Below are 24,705 nucleotides of genomic sequence, written 5' to 3'. Positions count from 1 at the left end.
ACTATCATTAATAATTAATCCCTGAGTAATTCCCAGATTCATTTTAAGCAGTGATGCTAGGAAGAAAAATTAAAAGCTCAGATAAAAAGTGAAACATGTCTAATAGTGTCTTTCGGGCAACCTCAAGTGTTGAGATGGGACTGAGAAACTACAAATGACTTACATCATAGTATCTACTGCCAACTCAGTGAATTATTTACAGAGAATTTAAAATCAGAGCTGTTTCATATATACCAGTTGTGTCTGAAGAGGAACATCTGTAAACAGTTGTATGATAGTTAGCAGTTTACTGAATACTGCTCAGTAGATTATCATAATTGAACGTCCTCATGACCTTGTGAGATGAGTGTTATCACCTCCATATTATAAATATGGCCCTTCTAAGAGTCAGGTTCCGTAATGGGGGTGATAACACTCCACTTTTCAGCTTTTCTGCCTCCAAGTCTCTGTTTTTTCTTCAAGACAAAATAGTTATAAAATCAATCTAAGTCAAACATAAATCTGTATCATGAAATGTACCCCAGTGAAAAGATCCCTTTATGGTTAGGCACGTGTGTGTAGTGATGGATTGTAATTAGTATTTAGGCGGTGAACATGATGTAATCTATGCAGAAATAGAAGTATAATGATGTGCACCTGAACTTTATACAATGTTATAAACCAATGTTACCGCAATAAAAAAAAAAAGATCCCTCTTTTATTAAACATCATTAGCTTAAAAAGATACTGTTGATTGTGACTGGAATCTTTGGGGTCATATTTGTCCTCTTTGGGGCTAAATTATCCAAGTGCCTTGGCAGTTCCTCAGTTTATGAAGTGCAGAAATACTGGGCTTGAATTATGCAAGTAATAGTATAGTTGTCCCTCAATATCTGTGGGAGATTGGCTCCAGGAATCCCCATGGATACCAAAATCCAAGGATGCTCAAATCCCTTATACTATAAAATGGCGCAGTACAATGAATATACAGTTGGCCCTCCATGTCTATGGGTTTCGTATCTGTGGATTCGACCAACTGTATAGTATACAATTTATTTTATAGCAAAGGCCTAGATATGATGAAGATTATCATAAAGAAAAAGGGTTTTTAATTAAAAACTTGAGCTTAATTTTAGCTCAATTAAGCTAAAAAGGATTATAGTTCATAACAGAGCTACAAAAAGTCCTACAAGTCCCATTCTTTGTGTACTGATATTAGCTCACATGGTAGGTGATCATAGATGTTCAAGACAATCACAACAGAATTCTAAATGAATTCCTTTGTAATAGCAAAACCCCTCACTAACTCAGCATTCAGTAACTTTAATTTAGATTAGGATATAAACCAACTGGCAATGTAATCCATTCTCCAGGCCCACATTCTCTAGTGTGAGTGGGCCAAAATTCTAATCTTACCGAGGGAGGCAGAGATAGTCAGGAGGTAACTTCCTTGTGATCATTTGATACTTTCTTAGTTCACTGTATGATGGACATTTTGTTTGTAATAATTGGTCTATTTCCTGAGTGTCTAATACATGAAACATTTCTTTTCTTTTTTCACATATATTTTTATTCTCCTGAATGGCTTTTTGTAAAAGTCTGGGTTTGTTGTTGTTGTTGTTATCTTTCAATTCAATGAATATTTAAAACTTTCTGGTGTTTTTTTAATCTTATAAACAGTTGTTTTTAACTGTCTTAGTTCTAGGCACAGACAGGGTGGAGCAGATGACCAAAACTTACAATGACATCGACATGGTTACACATCTTCTGGCAGAGGTAGGAATATATCTTTTCTTTCTTCAGTACAAAAAGCTAAAACTTAAGGATCATTTAGAATCTATCAAATTTTGCACATCAAATGAAAAATGATGATGTCTTTGCTCTGGGTTATTTTGTATAAGGTTGTTACAGCTGAACAACTGACATGCACTGGCATTCCGAAGTAGAATGGTTCCTGAAGTTTGTTGTTAGGAAGTTGTAGAGAGTTTAATTTGTTGTTGTTATAGTGGTGCCGGCTGGCTTCCCTGTCCTAGAAAAGCAATCTTAAGAAAAAAATTTTTTTAAGGGGCCAGCCCCGTGGCTTGGCGGTTGGGTGCGTGTGCTCCGCTACTGGCGGCCCGGGTTCGGAGTCAGGGCATGCACCGACGCGCTGCCCGGCCATGCTGAGGCGGTGTCCCACATACAGGAATTAGAAGGATGTGCGACTGTGACATACAGCTATCTACTGGGGCTTTGGGGAGAAAAAGGGGGGAAAAAAATTTTTTTTAATAAATCTTTGCTGTTACTGAACCTGGAGCAGAGCTGCCCATTCAAGAAGCAGCTCCATTGCAAATCAACACCAGCAGTTTGGAGCATCTTCTCTTTTTCCCTTTCGGTTTGGGCTATTATTTGAGCTCACTTTGTCCGTGACATTTTTAGTATGTATAGTGTATCTCTATTAATTGGTAGTCTTAGAGGTCTCTACTTACACTTCAAATTCAGCTGATCTTACTGAAACTGTCTTTCTCTTTGAAGTACCCTTCTCCCCTCTCCCCCCAGCTCCTCATATTGATTTTGTGTATGCCACTTAGCCTATATCGAAAATGAGCTAAGTGGGCCTTGAAAATTTGGAGATAATCCATCTATCTGTTTTCACATGCTATGGAGTAGAAAGATAGAAGCTTTATTTTATTTGTAGTGATTAATGTAAGTGGAACCCATGCTCATATATAAGGCAGTTAGATATATATTGACAGTTTTCCGTTTTACAGAATACAATCCTCACCACCACCATGTACATGAGATTCCTGTGCCCTTGCTAAGTATCACCATCTACCCGGAAAGAGTAACTCTTGCCTTGCTTAGCTTTTCTATAGGCCTCCCTGCATTCAAAACTTCAGTCTGTTATCCCCTATTTTATTTCACGTCATCATTTTTGCACCAGTTAACAATAGGGCTCTTGATTATGCTTTCCTCTAAGCCTCTGTCTCTGGATGCATATAAGCTTTGCCCTAACTGGAACTGTTTTCAATATACCTACTGTATCATTACCATGCTTGATAGGCAAATGCATTCAACAGATATTTGTTGGGCTTTTACTGTGTGCCAGGCCCTGTCCTCATTAAAAGAGTATATTGATTTTCTGATTCCACAAAGTTGTAAGTTTAAAGGTTGAGTTGCTGGATCCTAATTAATCGAGTGATCGATAAATCTCACTTGATATCAAGAAAAGAAATGCCCTCTTGCATTTGTAACTATGGTAGTCATTCATTTGACCAACATATGTTAAACACCGCTTGTGTGCCAGGCCCTGTGTTCATTTGTCGAATCTGGGCATTAAAATGGAACTTGATACTTTCTAGGACATTGCTTTTGAGTTTAGCAAAATTGAATGCAAAGTTTCTAAACTACCATTTAATTTTGTTTGTACTTGAAAGATGTATTTGATATTTTAACAGAGGGATCGTGATCTGGAGCTAGCTGCTCGAATTGGACAGGCTCTCTTAAAGCGGAACCATGTCTTGTCTGAGCAAAATGAAGCCCTGGAGGAGCAACTGGGACAAGCCTTTGATCAAGTAAGTCTTTGATCAGGTATTTGCAGCATGAAATAATTAGGTCTAGGACAATGGAGAAATTTGTTTTCCTGGGTGTCCCCAAAGTGATGACAATAGATAGGTAAATAACACCAGTACATGTTGACTTTGTTGGCAACTGTTGAACTAACCAGTAGAGAAATGAAGTGTTATCTACAGAGGAGTGCTTGTGCGATTCCACCTTAATCGATATAAAAGCCCATGGTAGTAGCTACGACACTCGTGGTACCCTGCTTAGATTCGACTCTATCCTCACCCCTTTGTGTAGACTTTGTGTGTGATCTTATCTTAAGTTTATTTTTAAAAAATTTATACCCAAACAATAGATACCCAAATGAAGTATCTTTATGCAAAAACCCAAATGAAAGGAGAAAAGGAAAAGAAATTTATGAAATATATTTATTCCATAGCAAATATTTTTAGCAAGATCTGATTTATTAACTTGAATGGTTACATTTAAAATTTTCTGTAATTTGTTATTATCTGGTTTCATTTATATTTTATAAATGCATTATGTTTAATACCATTTGAAACTTTGCATTGAAAATATTTATTCCCTAGAACTAAAGTTAGGAAGTCATATAGAGTTCTAGAGCTTAAAAGTGCGAGTCTTTGGGGTGAGAATTTAAAGTAGGTGTCTATTCTGATACTTTGAAAGTTCTTCAGTTTTGCTTTGCTTTTAACTCTGAATGTATCGTTATCTTATGTGAAATTTTCCTCCTATATTCCTATTATATAGACCATGAAAATTGGATTTTCTTTTCACCTAGTATAGAAAAAGCTGTATTGTTGGTTAATGCTCTAAAATTATAGCTTAGGAAGTGTCTGAGGTTTGTTCTCTTTTTTAGCACTTGTTACTTTAGTCAGTAAAATCTAGCATCTGGCTTTATGATTTTGTTTTATGGTGAGAAACAATTGCTCCATGAGTTAAAAGCTATATTGCATGTAAATAATGCAAAATAAGGAACATTTTGTGAATCAAGTGCTGTCGATGTGCAGGTTAATCAGCTGCAGCATGAGCTGTCCAAGAAAGATGAGTTACTTCGAATTGTCTCCATTGCTTCTGAAGAGAGTGAGACTGATTCCAGCTGTTCTACTCCTCTTCGGTTCAATGAGTCCTTTAGCTTATCTCAAGGTTTGCTGCAGCTGGACATGCTGCAGGAAAAGCTCAAGGAACTGGAAGAAGAGAATATGGCTCTTCGATCCAAGGTACATTCAACCTAATTCCCACTTTCCTTTACTTTAAAGGCTATAAGGTTTAGGTCCAGGTAGTATTGAGGTGAAATATGGCGTTACTAAGGATTTGCTCTTGACATCCCAATGAGGGGGTGACAGCCAAGGCACATGTATATGCCTCCCGTTGTTACTGAGATCTCACTAAAAAGTGGATAATAGCAAGCTGACAGATGAAATAGAGAAAGCCACAGCATAGAATATATATCTTGTGGAGTTTACACAAATAATTACAGCTGTGGTAAGAACAATATTGGAAAATTACAAGGTTTTGTGAGCTCGGGGGTAGAAATCAAAGAAATCCTACTTAAGCAAGTGACATTTTAGCTGAGGCTGGGGATTAGCAAGGCAGAGATGTATGGTGGAGGAAAGGGGCCAGGGGGATAAGTAGGCATATGCAAAGGTCCTGAGGAGAAGGAGGAGAGAAATGTCTGTCATGTCCTTTTTCTTACTTTATTTTATGGTGGATAAAGCTTTATGGGTTTTTCTTTCCTTTGTAAGTAATGAACTTTTATCGTCAAAGGAGAGTTAAAGGGTACTTTTAGTTAATACTATAAAATCATTAGACCATATCATCACGTACTGATATTTTTTTTTCTTGAAGGCTTGTCACATAAAGACAGAAACCATTACCTATGAAGAGAAGGAACAACAGCTTGTCAGTGACTGTGTTAAAGAACTTCGTAAGTATTAATGTGTTCTCGTTCGTAGCCTTTGTACAGTTATTTGGTAGAATATCACCAACTCAGAAATTAGATCAATGGTTCCGGTAGAAGCATCTCAAGAAACGATTTTAAATAGTTACTGAAAATCTTAGAATATCACATTGAGCCTACAACCCTAAATAAAGTACCATATGTACGTTTAAGAATATCTTTGATTTAAAGTGCTGTCGTCATTAAATAAAGACCTGTATTTCTATCAGTTATAGCAAGTTAGAGTGAAAGGAGCCAAAGCTCTTATTTTGTTGGTGAGGAAATAGTCCTGTAGAGAATATGATTTGCCAAAATCAGAAAGCTGATAAGTGGCAGAGCCAGGGCTTAAATGATGGCATAAAACCTAACATTCAATGAGTATTTATTAAGTGCCAACTATGTGCTTATGAAGGAATATATTTCGGTTTGACGAAATATATTCGGTATATTCGGTTATTGTTAACTAAAATAATTTTAAAAAATAAATCAATTAGAAAAGATCGGCTTTGGGGCTGGCCCGGTGGCGTAGTGGTTAAGTTTGTGCACTCTGCTTCGGCGGCCCAGGGTTCGCAGGTTTGGATCCCGGGCAGGGACCTACACACTGCTCATCAAGCCGTGCTATGGCGGCATCCCATATACAAAATAGAGGAAGATGGACACAGATGTTAGCTCAGGGCTAATCTTCCTCAGCAAAAAGAGGAAGATTGGCAACAGATGTTAGCTGAGGGCCGATCTTGCTCACCAAAAAAAAAAGAAGATCAGCTTTACTAGAAATAGATATTTAATTTTTCTACAAATATATAGCCTTTTATGTTGAAAGAGAAGATATGATAACTTTATATCAATTCATATGGGCTATCAGCCTCAGAATGTTATGCCTTAGAATAACAGAATATTAGAGAACCGGAGGGAATGTAAATTGAATCTTCTCCATCAGCACTATCATTACCCACCTTTTACACTTTAAAAAACAAAGAAGAAATGACTTGCCCAAGAGCTTAGATCCTGGTCTTCTGCCTCCTTATTGCCATCCTTTGAAATATTATGAGCTTTCTGTCAATGTTAAAATAATTTTATATGATACTGAAAAATAGTTTTGCCACTTATGTTTAGAAGTCAAAGTTTTTATTATGAAATAAAGATTTATTTCCCCAGTAGAATTCTAGAGGTTCTATTTCATGCACATGCAAGAATGCTGGGTTGTAAGAATTGCTTTAGAGGCCCTGCTCAGTCTGCTAGGTATCCCAAAAAGTCTCTCTCCTACAGAAGCATCTCAGTAGCTTTAACAGATTGTGACTGTTCCATTTCAGAAGTGTTCCTTTGTTAGATTTGTTAAGTTTAATTTTCATTGCTTGTGGGATTTTATTTACATCCCTGAGGAGTTATCAAAGACATTAATGAGATTATTTCTTGTCGCTTGCAAAAATATATAATTCACATATCTCTTTTCAGCCTTCTTGTCCTTCATAAAGAAAAAGATTGAGGCAGAAACCTTTAGTTTGCTTGCCTTTTTGTAGCTTCATTGCCTCCTATTTAATTCCCAGCATTAGCCTATTTCAGAAGAACCTTTATTTTTCTCTGTTGCGTTATCTGGGTTTATTTTTAAAATTTATCTTAAAGAAAAATCTATTTGTGATAGTCTAGTGCTTGTTATGAAACAGGATTTGGCGCACAGGTCATCGTTTGCCAACCCCTACCCTACCATTTATATTAATTTTTAAATTTTTATTTTGTTTCCAAGGTGAAACAAATGCTGAGATGTCCAGAATGACTGAAGAATTGTCTGGGAAGAGTGATGAACTGATTCGATACCAAGAAGAGATCTCCTCTCTCTTGTCTCAGATTGTAGATCTTCAGCACAAACTTAAAGAGGTCGGTTCATTCAGTTGTTCAGCAGATGTTTGCTGAAGCACTGACCTAGCTTTGTGCACTCTGCTAAGTGATAGACACATTAAGCAAAATGAACACAGTCCCTGCCCTCTTACAGTGCTTTAATGTGATTGCTGTTTTAGTCTGCTATCACGAAATATCATGAATAATGACTTTCAAGTCACTATTTCTCTCAGTAAAATGGAGTTAGAGTTTCCTCAGAAAGTTGTGATGTGAATTATTGACTCATGCTCATTGTCCTCTGAACACCTTGATGGATTTTGTATTCTGCCCATTTTGTTGCTCTTATTTGGATTTTGTAAGGTTAGCTTTTTATAGGCCTCTAGATTATACCCCTGAGAGACACTCCTAAGGTGTCTTAAAAAGAGAGAGAGTAGGCTGTATTTTATATGAGAAGGCGTCACATGTCTCTTTTAATATGTTGTTAGCATGTGATTGAGAAGGAAGAACTGAGACTTCATCTACATGCTTCCAAAGATGCCCAAAGACAACTGACAATGGAGGTAATGAAATCTTCCTTTATCTTATATAATACTGTGGGAGGGGAGGAATGGATAGTTTCTTTCATCTTGTGAATAAGAATGATTAAAGGTGATTACCAAATTTAAAACAACAAAAGAATATTAAGATGAAATTATGAGATCTAAGAAGGAAAGCATTTAAAAAATTCTGTCTCTAAAACTAATAACACGACAGCATCCTTCTTAATTAATAGAGAAAACTTCGACTTTTATAAGAGTCTTTAGGAATATGTGACCCTTTTACCAGTTTACCTGAACTAACCCAACAGTTTTTAAAGTAAGATAATTTCTAATAAGTGTTTTTGCAGATATGTCAGGAGAAATAACAGAAATCTCTTACTTTCTACCTACATAAAAATTCTATATGTTAAATATACTTTAGTGCTTCCTTAGCATGCATAAGAATCACTTGACAAAATGAGTTTTAAATGGAGATTCCCAGACACCGTCCCCAAAGGTTTCTAAGTGAGTGGGGTCTAGAGTAAGGGCCTAGAATCTGCATTTTTACTAAGCATCCCCAGCCTTGGTGATGCTGATGATCCAGTTCACATCCCATACTTGAAGAAATTGAAGTTAAAATGTACTCCAAAAATTATGTACTCTTTTACCATGCTTGTGTATCTAACTATAAAGAAGATCTGAAACAAGGGAGAAGAAACTACTTGTTTAGGGTGATGGAGCACCCTGACGTCATTTACAATACTTCATAGACTTGATCTTGTCATTTACAGACTTCAGAGTGATGTTTAAAAATATACATATCTAACATTATGCTAAACCTATCTTGACCACAGCTATTATACTTCCTTTGTAAGTTTTTTTAAGGGTATGAAGCATTAAATATTGAATTAACAGTTATGATTGTCTCAGCTACATTTCACATTTTTAGGAAATCATCTTTATGTATCATTCTGGCCAAGACACATGTAATTCTGGCAGCTTGAAATATATAAACTCTCCTTGATTAGTTTGTTTCAGAGTTTTTGTATTGAAATTACATTCATAAAGATAGCTAGCCCTCTAGGTAAAATTAATACTTATCCCACTGGGTTTTTTCCCCCCATTGTCGTTTTGAGAATATAATAAAGTACACTAATTACGTAACATCCCTTCTTTTAGCTGCATGAGTTACAAGAGAGGAATATGGAGTGTCTGGGAATGTTACATGAATCCCAAGAAGAAATAAAGGAACTTCGTAGTAGATCTGGCCCTGCTGCTCATCTCTACTTCTCCCAGTCATGTGGAGGTTTTTCTGGGGTAAGGAACTGAGAAGGATGTCATATATTTAAGGAAACTTGTTTAAGATTAGATTGTCCTGAGAGTGTTATGGTTTCTGATGGTATAAAGATTGAGAAGAGATAACATGGTTTGTCCTTGTTTCTGGAATTCACTTATTGATTTAGGCCTGAATTTCCATATCTACATCTACGTGAATACTCTTACTTATCGTAGACTTCCTTCTAACAGATGACCTTTCAGATTGACTGTAATAGATGAACCCTGAGGAAATTAGGTTTAGGTCTAGGTACCATAAAGCTACTTAAATGTGGGTCATCCTTACTCTAGGCCCACCACATGCCACTTATTCAAATAGTGCTCTGAACATCTAAAACCTCTGTCAATAGATCTTGAGTTTCTTGGTATATTTAACTCCACTTAGAATGTAAGCCCCATAAGGGCAGGAATCATGTTTATTTAATTCATCAATAAACAATATTTTTTGAATTAAAGCAATTAATAACAACTTCTGAGTTTATGCCAAAATTTGTAATGTTGGTTCAAAGAGTTATTTTAATAATCTTATTCTTAAACACTTACATGCAAGCATGTGATATTTTTTAAAAGACTGAAACTATAAGTTTTAGTAGATATTCTGAAGAATATGGAGGCAGAAGTTTTGTTTTTTAACTTTTTGTTTTAAAATAATTTTAAACTTAGAATAACGTTCCAACAATAGTACAAAAAACTCTCATATATACTTCACCTAGATTCCTCTATTTTTAACATTTTACTATATTTGCCATATTGTTCCCTTTTTTTTTTTTCTGGACCATTTAACAGTAAGTTGCAGATATACTCTATTACCCCTTAATCCCCTTAATACTTCAGTGTGTATTTACTGAAAACAAGGACACTCTCCTGTATAACCACACTACAACCATCAGCGTCAGGAAATGGACATTGATACAACACTATCATCTCATCCACAGAGCCCATTTAAATTTTGCCAGTTGTCCCAACAGTGTCCTTTGAAGGATACATTGTGTTGGGTGTTTCAACATGGGACAGTTGTCTTTGCTTGTTTTTCATGACCTTTGTAGAATGTCTTCCGTTTTGGTTTGTCTCGTGTTTCCTTATGATTAGATTCAGATAATGTATTTTTGGCAGAAGTAATGCCATGTTCTTCTCAGTACATTGTATCAGGAGGTGCACATTGTCTATTTATCCCATTACTGATGATGTTAATTAACTTTGATCTCTTGGTTAATAGGTAGTATCTGCCAATGTTTTCCACGGTAAAGTTAATCAGTGTTAATTAATAGTTAATTAAATTAATGTTGCTGATTAACTTTGCAGTAATGAACATTGGCGGATACTACCTTAACCAGGTGATCCAAGTTACTGTTTTGTGGGAAGATACTTGGAGACTGTTAAATATCCTGTTCCTCATCACACTTTTGCCCGCTAGTTTCAGCCCCCATTGATGGTTCATGTCTGACTCAGTTGTTACTGTGATGATTGCCAGACGGTGATTTTCTAATTCCATCATTTTTTCAACCTTTATTAATTGGCATTCTTTTGTAAGTTAGAGCTTTTCTGTCTCATTTATTTTTTCATTTAGTTATGTCAGTGCAGATTCATAGATTCCTATTTTAGTTGATGGGTTATAATCTATGACTGTTTTTTATTTTGATACTTAAATTGTCCCAGATGTGGCCAGTGGGATCTCCTTCAAACTCCTCTTGTTCTTTCTCTGTCCTAGTCCTGGAATCAGCCATTTCTCCAAGGAGTTCTGGTTAGTTTTAATGAGGAATGATATTCAGAATCCAAGATCTAGGTGCTGTGTGTCTCTTGCCACTAGAGTGTCATTGCTTCCATGCCCTCTTGGCAGATAGAGCTAGGAAATATGTATATGTTCGTACGTACAGCCACAGAAACACATCTGTATCTATATTTCCATTCACATTTATGTTCATGTATCCATCTACATATATTTAAACTCATGAGTTCGCACCAGACCACCTCCAGTTCCTGCCATTGTCAGCTCGGCCCCATTGAGCATGCCACCCAGGCTGGTTGAATACTCACCCCTGGGAGACCAGGGGAAGGGGAAGCCTGCTTATTTTTCTCTTAATGAGTTTTCTGTATTATAAAAGCTATACATATTTATTATAGAAAAGTTAGAAATTACAGAGAAGCAAAAAGAAATTGTTAAATACCTGGCCTCCACAGAATCACTATTAACATCTCGGTTTATAGCCTTTCAGACCTTTTATTTTTTTGTATCTGCACGTGTAATATTTCTATTGATCATATTGGTTTTTTCCACTGCTTTCCTGTAAAAATATATCATGAAAAAGTAGTTGGTTCTTGTTTAAAAGTTACATTTCCAGAAAGTCCTTTTTTCCCCTGCATTTTAGCCTGTGACTGTTTTCTTGTGTTTTCTTTCATTATAACACCAAAATTATTGGATTCTAGAGACTCTGATACTTAATTTAAAGACAGTTCATTTCTCCTGACAGGCTTCTTACATAATCACCATAGAGATCTCAAACTCTCTTTCTTAGGAATCCCTGGCAGCCGAGATTGAGGGGACCATGCGTAAGAAGCTGAGTTTGGATGAGGAATCTTCTCTCTTTGAACAAAAGTGAGTACAGATCACAGGTGTTGTCACCCAGTTGTCAGGATGGAAATTAAAAAGAAGCCACTCTCCACGGTGATAGGAGTTATAAGACTCAGTAGTAAATCTGCTTACTTCAGTAGTAAATCAGTTTTTTGTTCATAGTGCTCACAGTTGTGAGAGTGTCCTCTTGTTCTGAAGTTTATTTTCTAATACTTTCTCCTAAGCTTTAGAAGCTATTTTGGGTGGCTTTATTTTTAATGAACTACACACACATGTCTCTTTTCTAGAGCATTCCACTGGTAGGCAGTCGCAATAATGAACACTTCTTTTTTGACAGAGCCCAACAGAAGCGGGTATTTGATACTGTCCGGGTTGCCAATGACACGCGGGGTCGCTCTGTCCCATTCCCAGCTCTGCTACCCATTCCAGGCTCCAACCATTCCAGTGTCATCATGACAGCAAAGCCTTTTGAGTCTGGTTTACAACAAACAGAGGACAAAACACTCCTGCACCAGGGGAGCAACTCGGAGGAGGTTCCAGGGTAAGAAACCTAGATCACGGCAGTGATTCTGTGTTTCTTGTGCATTGACATGCCAGATTCACATGCTCAAATTCCAGCCCTGCTCTGTGCTGTCCAGGGAAGTTCTGGAACTGTCAGTTTCATTCAGTAATGATGCCCTGTATCATTATTTGTAAGAGACAGCATCGATTTCATAAAAGTTTTTAGAATGAAAAAGCTACATTTAATTAGGTGTATTCAAAATGGAGCTTGCATTGAACTATAAAATTATTTACTGCTTTTCTTCTTCGGTGTGGCAAAGTTTGAGTCTAAATCTTCTTTGTGTTCAGAGTCAAAATTTGTTTGCATCTGTGTGGTCATTGGCAGTTATACATAGCCTCAGATGACACTTTCTCATAAGCCATGCTCATAATCTCAACTGCTTTTGGTACCTTTAGGATAAACAATATGCTTGAATACCTATTGAGGAAAACTAGGTTGCTCTTAATTTCCTATTTGATTAAACTTAGATTTTTTTCTGCTTTCTATTAATTCGGTTCGTTGAATTACATATAATTAGAAATTAAACAGCATTACTAGAAAGTCAGCCGAAAGCTTTTGGAAGATAGATGTTTGGCACCTAAGAGAAATTTTTCCTAATGCAGAAATCCATCACCCTGGGTTTTTGATTATATTGCCTGGTCTGTAGTGGACAGGTTCTGCACCCACAGTAGCTTTGTGTGTCAATACTGCCTCATTGTACACAATTACCTTAGGAGAAGATTTAACAGACAGACCCTGTGAATTCACACGTAGTAGTCTGGAGCAACTACAGTTCAGCTTGCTACACTTTCTTTTGATATCAGTTATAAGATACCTCCAATTTCAAACATGTTCAAAAGTCACAAAATGTGTGTTGCAGAGCTATGAAAATGCAGTATTTACTGTTATTGTTGTGTTCTGTTAAATGTTCTACAATATTTCTAGAGGATTCTATGGCCCAAAGCAAATTTTTTCACATTTTAATATTTTTTAAATTGTTTTTGTTTTGCAGCTAATGGCATGTCATAGTTTAATGGGTAGCATTTTTTTCTGTGTTAGTAGTACATTAAATAATGGTACCTCTTGCAGTCAGTGGTAATATAGATTCAGTGAAATATGATAATATTTACTTTTTACTACCTAAGCTGAATTTATAGTCAGATCTGTGGTTTCATAAATTAAGTGAAATAGAAAAGTCAGTGAATACACATAATAAAGTATTTTTTTGCCTGTCTGAAATCACTTGAAATGATCTGTAAAAATGATATATAGTATTAGTGATTTTGGTTTGTTGTTACTATTTTTGTATTCCAGATATCAAGGAAAAAATACTGTGTTTTTAAGATCAGTCTCTTGAACATTCACCATTGTGGAAAGGAGAGGTCTAGGTTGTGCTCATGACCCTTACAGATCTAGTCAGTGAATGTGCTTTTCCCATAGGAATGTTGAGAAGACGGGTCAGCCAGGACCCTCTGAAGACAGTGATGTGGCTACAGCGCTGCATCGCCTCAGTCTGCGGCGACAGAACTACTTAAGTGAGAAGCAGTTCTTTGCTGAAGAATGGGAGCGGAAGATCCAGGTTCTGGCTGACCAGAAGGAAGGGACTAGTGGCTGTGGCACCCCCACCGAGAGCCTTGCCTCTCTCTACACCGACCAGTCGGAGACCACAGACCTCAGCAGTGCCAGTTGCCTTCGAGGTTTTATGCCTGAAAAATTACAAATTGTTAAGCCCCTTGAAGGTAATAAATCAGTAAGGACCATTTGTAAGCCATGTTGCTTTTTGGCCTTCCCCTGGAATTGAGATTTGTATTTTAATTATAAGAGAACTGGGGCCAGCCCAGTGGCATAGTGGTTAAGTTTGTGCACTCTGCTTTGGTGGCCCCGGGTTCTTGGGTTCAGATCCCAGGTCACAGACCTACACACTGCTTGCTCATCAAGCCATGCTGTGGCGGCATCCCACGTAGAAAATAGCGGAAGGTTGGCGCAGATGTTAGCTCAGAGACAGTCTTCCTCAAGCAAAAAGAGGAAGATTGGGAATAGATGTTAGCTCAGGGCCAATCTTCCTCACCAAAAAAAAAAAAAATCTCTGTGTGCAGAAGATAGCTTTATTAGCCCTAAGTTTGCTGTTGGGGTGACAGTGCCTTGTAGTACTTTATAGAAAATGGATGAAGAGCTCTGCATTCATCAGCTGTCAGTTCTCTTCTACTGATTTTTTTTTATGTAAATGTGAGAGAGGAGGAGTAACCTTTTTTTGTCCTTTGCTAAGGAGTGTCATTGACAGTAGTTTTGATGTTAAGATAAATGGGATATGATAGATAAATAAGAATAATCTAGATATAATACTTGGTCTCTACCTTCCTTTTCAAAGAGAGGTTCTTTACCCAAAAAGTGTCATTTACCTAAAGGTATGTGTGTCCGTATTTTTCTTTTTTTCAATTCTGTTAATTTCGGTTCAGTTTTTGTTCTCTCCTAAGATATAACTTAAATTCAGAATAAATTTCTTTGTTTTATGAAATACTGACAATCTTCAAATGATTCTCTACTATTATTATAAAAGAGTCTGCATTAGACAAAATTTTGAGTAGGTTATCCATAAGGACCCCTCAAATGCAAAGATTCTGTAAGTTAGTTTTATTCTTAATGATAAGTGCAGGTATTTGTCAGAGTTGCCATTTTTAGGATGAAATGACTATAGTGACATAATTAGACATTACATCTGGTGCTGCTCCTTGTGAAGATCATTCACCATGGTTTGTAGACAGGAACCATGGGGATATATCCTCCTTTTAGCATCTCCTTCATTTTCCTACTCTCCCTGAGAGCCTGGAAAAAGGAGAGTCATGAGCCGGGTGAGGAAGTATACAAAAAGTACTGAAATTCAAGGTGTCTTCCCAACCTGGGAGTCTGGCTTTTGACTTCACAGTTCATAAGCGTAGTTCCAAGCCAAAGGAGTACTGATTTTTGTCACCTGGGAAAATACAGCCCCACCTCTGAGGTGCATATCTTCCTTCTCGTACTGCCTCAGCATCCTAGTTCCTATTAAGGGCGTTGCCTTCGTTTTTTCACTGCTGCTTTAGATGTCTTTTTTAAAGTTAACTTTTGAAATAGAAAGATGATTATTTACACCTTTAGCATCTTGTCAGTCTTCCACAGAGAACTTTAATTTACAAATTTTACCAGAATATTAAGACCAAATAAGTAGTTTTATCATCACTTTTTTACACATGCAATTATAGCTTCTGTTTCAAGATTTAATATTTGTGGGAAATTTAAAACATGCCTTTTTTTTTTTGTCTTGCATATTCAGGATCACAAACTCTGCACCACTGGCAGCAGCTTGCTCAACCAAATTTAGGAACTATTCTTGACCCACGGCCAGGTGTTATCACTAAAGGCTGTACCCAGTTGCCCAATGATGCCATCTATCACCTCTCTGATTTAGAAGAGGATGAAGAGGAAGGTATCACTTTTCAAGTTCAGCAGCCTCTTCAAATGGAACAGAAACCTTCAATATCCAAGCCAGTAACAGGAATCTTCCTCCCGCCCATTACTTCAGCAGGTGGTCCAGTTACAGGTGAGGAAAGTGCTCAGTTGAATGTAGTCTAGGAACCAGTAGTACTTTGCATTCTGACTTGGTGTATGGTCAGCTGACCACCTCTATTTTAATCTTACTGGAGTGTACTCAGTCTTGAATGTAAGATGATGAACATCTGTAGCTTTAGTAGCCCTTCTAATTCTCTCCACTTCCTAGCCAGCCTGCATAAATAGGGCAGAGAGAGATCAGTTCAGTGAGTGGCTCGCAAACCATTTGGGCTCAGGATCTCTTTACACTCTTAAAAATCACTGCGAATTTCAGAGTGCTTGTTAATGTGGCTTCTGTCTATTGATATTTACTATATTAGAAATCAAAACTGAGAAAATATAAAAATATTTATTAACTCACTTAAAGATAATAATTACCTCTTAACACAAATAATATGTTTTATGAAAAATAGGTATTTTTTTAAGTAGATGAATGGTTTTCTTTTACAATTTTACAAGTCTGTAATTCGTAGCTTAATAGAACATAGCTGGATTCTTGTATCAGCTTCTATGTTCAGTCTATTACAATATGTTGTTTTGGTTGAAGAGTATAAAGACAAAGCAACCTCACACAGATATGTAGTTGGAAAAGTAAAGAGTATTTTAATAGCCTCTTCAGGTGTTTGTGGATGTTCTTAATATTACACCAAAACTTTTTAAGTGGTAGTTTCTTTAAGGTTCATAGCAATGTGGAATCTGAAACCCTGTCAGTGAACTTACTGTACTTTGTTACATTAAAATCTATTGGTCTGTCCTGCAGTTTGAATGCATCTTTTACCCATGAATGATATTGTAACATCAGGCATCGGTCATTTGGAAGATATTGGTTCACTGAGTTATGCAGATCTTCCAAATTTCATTATATAATATATTAAAATCACGTTAATATCGCCACCTATCTCATCAGATAAGTCTTTTAGTATTAGGAAGCTTTGAAGCTCTCAATGGTTAATACAAGTTTTCGAAAACTCGTTTTCACTTGAAAGCTCAAATTTTGTCAGTGGTAGCAAATCCTGCTAGCTATTCTTCTTGAAGAGACAGGTTCACTACATTCATTTTCAAGAAAATTTCTGCCAGATTGCACATCTGAATAACTGTAGTTTGTCTATTAATTGTTCCTTCAGGTAAAAATGGTGTTGAATGAAAAAATTTCAACTCCATTGCACATGTGCTTTTCCTCTAGATAACCCGTGTATCTCAGTCTGCAGCAGTGTGTGTAATGCTTACTTCCCATTTCATCACACAGAATATTAAAAAGATTCAAGGGTCAAGATTTAATAAATAATTTTTAATGCTTCATCAAGGACATTCTTACGTGAATCTGGCTTTTTTTTTTTTTCCCCTACTGTGAGTGGACAACCGTGAAGAATGCTAGTACAGCTTGGTGCCTTTGCCTGGACTTGTGCTAAGGAGCCGGCAGTTTTACCACCAATGCCAGCCACGTTGAAAAGGCAGACAGCGTCTTAGCATTGCTGTGAAAGTAGTTTTGACCTGTAGATTCCCACAGGTTTGGCAAACCACACTTGTAGAACTGCTGGAGTAGATAGTTTGGCTTTCTTAGAAAGATTGGAGGACTAGATCTTGGGAGTTTGTTTAATGTATTTTTTCAGAATGTGGTTTTCTCTTGTTTGCAGGCTATCTATAATCCTTTTGAATTACAGTTTTAAAGTATTGAAGGATTTAGCTATATACTAACCAGTCGATACTAATACAGTATTTATGTATGTTTCATTTTTACATTTGGGGATTTTTGTACAAAAAACACTTGATAAATACTGTATTATTAATAAATAATGATGAACTTTTTACGTTATTAACCAAGTCTTTCGATTTTGTGTTTGGTTCCCTAAAAATCTCGACTTCAGTTGCAACCTCAAACCCAGGAAAGTGTCTGTCATGCACAAACTCGACTTACACCTTCACCACCTGTAGGATATTGCATCCCTCTGATATCACTCAGGTTACCCCCAGGTAAGAGGGCTGGGCAATTTGAGGCTTCACTTCTTTCCTCAACTATGTTTTCATCAATTTCTTAAAAATTACTTTTAATTCCCAGAATTTTAATTAATGTTCTGTGATAATTTGTCTTTAGAATATTTTCACATTGTATTTTTTCATTTGATCGTTATAACTCTTTGAAGTAGGCAAGGCAAGTGAGTATGTATTGTGTAAATGAAGAAATTGAGGCATGGAAAGTTCAGGTGGCTGGTCCGAGGGCAGACAGGTCGGAAATGACTGTACCCAGAGTTAGCCAAACTGCAAGATTTGAGGCACCAGTCCTCCGCACAAGACTGCCCTCACTGCTGACACCACCTGCAAATTGGGGGTTTTCAAAACCACTCTCTGGTTCGTTACTTTGCTAGAAGGACTCACAGAACTCACGGAAAGCTGTTCTGCTCAAGGTTGCTGTTTATTACAGGGAAAGGATACAGACTAAAATTAGCGAAAGGAAGAGACCCATAGAGTCTGGGAGGGTTCCACACATGAAGCTTCCCTTGTACTTAGGGTTCATTACTGTCCTGGCAGCGACGTGTGATAGTGCACACAGAGTATTTCCAACCAGGGAAGCTCACCTAGGCCTCAGTGTCTGAATTTTTTATTGAGGCTTCAGTGCATAGACATGATGGATGGATGGATTGATTGATCACCCATATGGTTGAATTCACCTCCAGGTCCACTGACCCAAAGCCCCCACCCTAAATCACATGGTTGGTCTTTCAGGCATGGCCAGCCCCTATCCTGCCACTATTGGGTGTGGCCAGGTCCACCCCAAGATCTAGCATGGCCAGCCTCCATCCTAGACAAAGACACTTCTATCAGATATGGCATAGATTACCTCCCAGAAGCTGAGGACAAACGCCAGAACCCTCTGGGCAAGGCCAAGTTATTTACTACACAGACTAGAACATGGATATTCTAACATGTAGTTGAGAGATCTTATTAAGCCATATTGCTGCTATTTCTATCCTACCAATTCCCAAAAGAATCTAAGGTAGTTTCAAAGATATGTAAAACATTGCAGGGATAGTGTTAACTAGAAGTAGAGAAGAAAAATGAAGCGAAGAGGAATCAAGAATAAGGATATAAAATGGATAGAGGAATAAAACTAGTGTACCAATTATACCATAAAGTCTACACTTGCTAAGATGAGCCATGTATTTGAGTCTTAACTTTGTAGCTGCCAGTGTGGAGGCTAATAAGATTAAGATTCACAATGTTTATAAGATAGAAGCAGATCAGTTGTTTGGGGAAGCATTTGGGAGATATCCAATAAAGATCTCAATAAAGTCTGTAACGAGCAGGCATATCTCTGTTGTTCTTATAGTCAACAAGATGAGTTTTATTAAATTGTTTCCTAAGGGGACTCTCAATACAAGCTGATACCATCATGTGACGTGTACAATTTGGGAAAGGACAGGCAATTCTACAGTAATAGGGGCAGGAAAGTGGCGGACTCGGAGTACAGTATAGAGACTGCATCAGATTAGAGGTTCTTAGTTGGACTGGTTTAGCCAAGGAGTCAAACTTGTTTGCATTTTGCTTCTTTTATACAAGTTGGTACTTTAGCAAGTTTATTTATTTATCCTAAACTTGCATTTTTTTCACAATCTTTAAAAATCTTGATAAATTGATATACTGAGTATTTTGAGTTAGAGGGAAAGTTTATCTATTAAATACCGGTAACTTCTGCTCAAGGGGGAAAAGTTGGTTAAACAAGTATCCTCTTCATTCTATCACCATTTCCTTGAGTACATGATTTCTTATTAAGGTTTTTTTTTCTTTTTAACAAAACATAGAATAACAAGAAAGATTCTAATAGCTGTCAAAGCTTTTAATAATTTTTCATTTCCCAGAAACACATGTTCTAAGTCAAGATCGAGAAAAATTCATTCCACGGGTATCCTTATACTCCTACTGTTTGGAATTAACATTCTTGAAAATGGAGATTTAACAATTAGAACTTTTTTAGTTCTCAGTAATACAAAATTGAAAGATTAAAAAGAAATTTCTCCTTAGAAGAGCATCTTAGGTTTAAGTATGAAAGATTATATTTTCTAAAAAGTTGAAGAATTGTTTACTCATGGATTGTTGTCTCTTGGTGTATTTCACTTTATGGAATGGATATATTAATAAAAATGTTTAAAGGTTACTTTCTTTAATATTTTAATTTCTTTGATTTGTCATAAAATTTAGTTGTATTTCCACGGGTATATATTTTAGAGTTAAAATTTAAGAATGAAGTTATCTAAGAGTACAGTAGACTTTTTCATATCCTATGTAAAGGAATATGTTTCAATAAGTTAATGACTAAGTTACAAATTACAAATCATTAACCAATCACTGAAGTAACATAGAATCACAGAATTTTCATTACTCAGATATGTTCCACAGAGTTCTTTACTGATGTGTTGCCTGTTCCTCTGTATTTACTGTGGATTGCTACTGTAATTACTTTAAATGCTGACTTGGAGATTGCTTTTTATTCTTAAACTCTCTCTTCTGCTTTTTTTTTTCTTTTTAAAGCTCTGGGTTCCCTTCATTATCCTGTGGAAGTAGGGGTAGCAGTTCATCAAATACAGCGGTGAATTCTCCTGCTATGTCCTATAGACTCAGCATTGGTGAATCCATCACCAACCGGCGAGATTCCACTATCACCTTCAGTAGCACCATGAGCTTGGCCAAACTTCTACAAGAGCGAGGCATCTCTGCTAAAGTGTATCACAGTCCAGTTTCAGAGAACCCCCTCCCCCAGCCTCTCCCTAAAGCCCTGGCTATCCCTTCCACACCACCAAATTCACCTTCTCACTCACCTTGCCCTTCTCCTTTGCCCTTTGAGCCTCGAGTGCATCTCTCTGAAAATTTTTTGGCCTCCCGACCAGCTGAAACATTCCTCCAGGAGATGTATGGTTTGAGACCTTCCCGGAACCCTCCTGATGTTGGACAGTTGAAGATGAACTTAGTGGACAGGCTGAAGAGACTGGGGATAGCCAGAGTGATCAAGACCTCTGATGCACGGGAAAATGGAAGAAGCCAAGAGGCAGAAATTGGTCTTCAAAGACCAGACTCTGCTGTTTATTTAAATTCAGGTAGCAATTTATTGAGTGGACTGAGGAGGAATCAGAGTCTTCCAGTCATGATGGGTAGCTTTGGCGCCCCAGTTTGCACATCCTCACCCAAAATGGGTATCCTGAAGGAGGACTAAGGTTCAGCTGTTATCTGACCTCTTACACAAATTAGCACATGAAGGATAGATTTGCACTGATAGATGTAGTCTGGTTGGACTGAGAGAAAAGGAACGTTGCAGAAGGGGTTGTGAACGTGGGAAGAGGAACGTGGGAGAATAGAAACAGAATTGCGATGAGGCCCTAATGAATGAGGTCTGATAAACTGAAAGTATATATGAAAAGGTCATGAGTGTTTGGAGGCAGAAAAGGAAGAAAAGTTTAATACACTCCTTCAGTTGGGTTTTCTTGTCTTGAAAATGAAAAGTGACTAGAAAATAAATTCAGTAATATTGAAACATACCAAAAGTACTGAACTTGCTAGCACATTTATTTCTGGTAAGCATAAGCAAGGAGAACCCAGGTTAGGAGATGGGAAGAGAAAAGGAGCAGCTTTGACGTCACCTATGGAAAGCTGTCCTGGAGGGTTGCTGGGGAAAGCTCAGTCTGTTGCTGGGACAGTGGTGAGATGGCTCATAGGTTTGCCCCTCCATCAAATGGTGTGCTCACAGCGTTAACACAAGTTACCTTTTTCATGAAATCAGAAGAGTGGAGACTCCCTTTTGCTTTCTGTTTTCAGGCCTTTGAGCCACTGGCAGCCCAAAGACTACCAAATTCCTTTTGTATTTGTGATTAATTAAAAGTTCTTTTTTAAAATTTGTATTTTTATATGACAACCCCCAAAAAACAACATGAGTGGGGAGTAGGAGAGATTTACTTTAAAAGGAAAATTTGGGTTAATTGGAACCAAGGAAACTTGTTTTCAGAATATTTCTTCTGGGTAAGTGCAGTGGCCAAGACATTTGAACACAATTACGTGTCTTTCAGATTTCCATGGAGGCTGGAAGGGATTCAACCAGAAGTGCAATCATAGGAGTTAGGGAACGTTGTGTATTTATGTCTGTGAGTTTTTTAATAAGGAAAGTTGGTTGCAACTAAACTTTTTCCAAAGTATACTATGCATATTTTTAATGGAAGATGACCTGTATTTGCACAAAAATTCTCAGGCAAATAAATTATTATAAGCTGAAGTAAAACCCAGGTGCTTGCTTTGAGATTGTGGGTTTTTTAAGTGTAAAATAAAATTAAAACAAATCTGCCTTTTTCTTGATATCTGTAGAATTAAAGAATGAACTTTTTAATGGGAGAGTCAAAGCTTTTGCTTTTTCCTTGAGGCGTCTTTTTTTTTTTTTTTTTTTTTAAACAAACTATGTGAAACTGCAAAGTGGAACTTGAGGATTAGGTTCTGGTGTTTAACCGTGTGACGCAAGGCTGTGAATTGGGAAGAAATAAATCTGTTTTCTGAGTGTTGCTGACCAAGGTCTGCTCCTCACAGATGACATGGCTTCATCTAGGCAGTACAGCTCAGAAAGAAATAGCATTATATGAAAGGCATGATGGAGAGACGATGAGGGAGGGGAATAATTATTTTATTTTTGAAAATGAGAGACATATTACTTGATCTTTTTGGTGTTTAATTTGTAAATGTTTTACTCCTTTGTTCTGACTTAACTGAAAGGCAGTTTTCTGACGAATTCTTCATGAGTCTTGCTCCTTTGATTCCCATTAATAGACCTATCTTCAGGCCAGAGGAGGGTCCTTCCTCTCTCAAGGTGCCTCTCCTTCGTGAGGAGCTGTGTGCTCAAAAGGGTAGAAAAACCAACATGCATGCAGTGGCAAGAATATGTGAGTTTTCCATGCTTTTTAGAATCTTTTGATAAAACTTTTCTAAGTAAATTTCTCAAAAAAGAAAAGTGAAAGTGTCATCTCCCCATTCTCCCTCCTTGCTCAGTCATGCTGAGGTCAACAGACTGTACACATGCGTGTTCAGAAAGGATTCTAGCAGGTCCATAGGTCAATGTAAGTGTCCCTGAATGTGGCAGGCATTAACCAAAAGAATTCCTGATGTTTAAATTTCTGAAATATTCCAATTCACTTATTAAAAAATAGTATTTGAGTTTCTACTTCATAAAGTAACTCTGGGGTGCTTATTTTAGCCAATTCTTAAAGCTTTTTATTTATTCTCAAAGAAAGAAAGCTTCCTGTTGCCAGTTTCCAAGAAACATCAGGAAGTAGGAAAATGTAGGGCCAGAGAATAGTACAAAGTGTTAAACTATCAGATTTATGAATATTATATAAATAGGTATAAATTAAGCTAGATTTTGGAGCGTTCTGTGTAATTAGTATACTTTTTTGTAACAGATGCTAAAATGATCACTTAGGAGGCAAGGCAAAGGCAAATTCACAGCCAAATAAGCACATCAGATGAAAAAGAACCATACTTAGGTTTTTGAAGATTAGATTGACGTTGCTGTTCCATCAGAAACGCAGTAACTGTATACTGGTGCATGCTTGTCTCTAGAGATGAATCCTGTTTTGAAATTGGGTTTTGCAGTTTTTGAAGTTTGCACCTAAAATCATTTTTGGTACAGCCTGAGAATCTCTTATTATAGCAAAATTGTGTGCAAAGTATAGTGAGAAGAACTGGATAGCAAGTTCCTCCTCAATTTTTCTGTTATGCGTTAGTACTGTTCACATTTTAGTTCTTCTTTATCAACTGTGTATGTACTTTTATGCCAGTATAGGAAACTCCAATCTTTTTTTTCTCCTTCAAGAAGGTTCTCAGTGATTATACCTCAGGTATTTCTGAGTATCCTATTAGATCTAGTAGGAAGGATACCTTCATGAGCTCAGACTTAAAAGTTTTCCTGAATTATGATGATCCCAAATCTTAAGCATGAGTCTTAGGGAGAAGTTAATGACCATTGTTAAAGTAATTTTTTAAAAAGTTTTGTACTATATGTCCTTGATTTGACATGAATGAACAGACTTTGACAAAGGGACGACATAAGCTAGAGGCAGCTCACAAGAGCCTATTCTCTATTAAAGGTGTATTTTATATAGTATTCAAAAAAGCCTGTTATTTTTTCTGACCATTCTAGTATGTGATTAGTTCTTGTTGGTTACTAACATTGACTGTTGACATCTAGAACTAGATCCCTTGAGTGTTTGTCATGGTCCACTCCTTTGATATCAGATGCCTGTACTCCGGGTGCAACACACAGTGTTTACACTGTGGTTGTGCTGCAGAGCACAGTGGAAGTGCCCGCTGGGGCAGCCAGGGAAGTACTGTTGTTTGATAGCTGGGGCTTGACTGTCGAACAGCTCTTTGTGCACCTACCTTTGCTTTGTCAATTGTAAATCAGATAATAAACATGAGTCTCTTGTTAAATTGTCACTTGTCTCCCTGTGTGTCTGTCCCAGTTCTTTTCACAGATAATCCTGTATTAGGTCTTTCCTTTCCATTATGTTGTTTTTGGTACAGAAAATAACCTCTATTTGCCCAACCAACAATAGTCATAAGTAGTAAACAGATCTCATTGTATTTTCTAAAAATAGCATAGACAAAGTGTCTACATATGCCTTATTGTTTCCTTAGCAAAGTAATGGCAACAAAAAATAAAATCTGGCATCATTGATAGGCAGATCTTTAATTTGAAAAGATTCAGGAAGTGTGAAGCAGTTCTTTTCCTAGAGTCCACAATATACTGTTGATTTTCTTAGCTATTTAGAAACTGTTCCAAGAAACTAAATTTGAAAATTATTGGACTCAAATAGAAAAGGTT

General features: G+C 37.0%; 1 protein-coding gene across 11 annotated transcripts in view; it reads left to right on the top strand.

Annotated features, from left to right (window-relative positions):
* The window catches only part of TRAK2 (trafficking kinesin protein 2), a 63,935-nt gene extending 39,618 nt beyond the window's left edge, over positions 1 to 24,317 (top strand). For all 11 annotated transcript variants that reach the window (XM_087435613.1, XM_087435604.1, XM_087435610.1 and 8 more), the window contains 13 exons: positions 1,679 to 1,755; positions 3,417 to 3,533; positions 4,551 to 4,760; positions 5,389 to 5,467; positions 7,221 to 7,351; positions 7,798 to 7,872; positions 9,010 to 9,147; positions 11,679 to 11,758; positions 12,072 to 12,275; positions 13,716 to 14,014; positions 15,583 to 15,849; positions 17,723 to 17,828; positions 20,382 to 24,317. In XM_087435613.1, the coding sequence (XP_087291739.1) occupies positions 1,679 to 1,755; positions 3,417 to 3,533; positions 4,551 to 4,760; positions 5,389 to 5,467; positions 7,221 to 7,351; positions 7,798 to 7,872; positions 9,010 to 9,147; positions 11,679 to 11,758; positions 12,072 to 12,275; positions 13,716 to 14,014; positions 15,583 to 15,849; positions 17,723 to 17,828; positions 20,382 to 21,060 (2,462 nt within the window). In that variant the 3' untranslated portion in view covers positions 21,061 to 24,317. The remainder of the gene's footprint in view (positions 1 to 1,678; positions 1,756 to 3,416; positions 3,534 to 4,550; positions 4,761 to 5,388; positions 5,468 to 7,220; positions 7,352 to 7,797; positions 7,873 to 9,009; positions 9,148 to 11,678; positions 11,759 to 12,071; positions 12,276 to 13,715; positions 14,015 to 15,582; positions 15,850 to 17,722; positions 17,829 to 20,381) is intronic.
* Positions 24,318 to 24,705: the final 388 nt, after the last annotated feature.

This window comes from Ceratotherium simum, chromosome 9 (genome assembly GCF_057802395.1).
Source record: "Ceratotherium simum simum isolate JZ-2026a chromosome 9, ASM5780239v1, whole genome shotgun sequence".
NCBI classification, from domain to species: domain Eukaryota; kingdom Metazoa; phylum Chordata; class Mammalia; order Perissodactyla; family Rhinocerotidae; genus Ceratotherium; species Ceratotherium simum.
The sequence above is the reverse complement of the archived record's forward strand: the minus strand, read 5'-3'. Positions and strand labels throughout refer to the sequence as shown.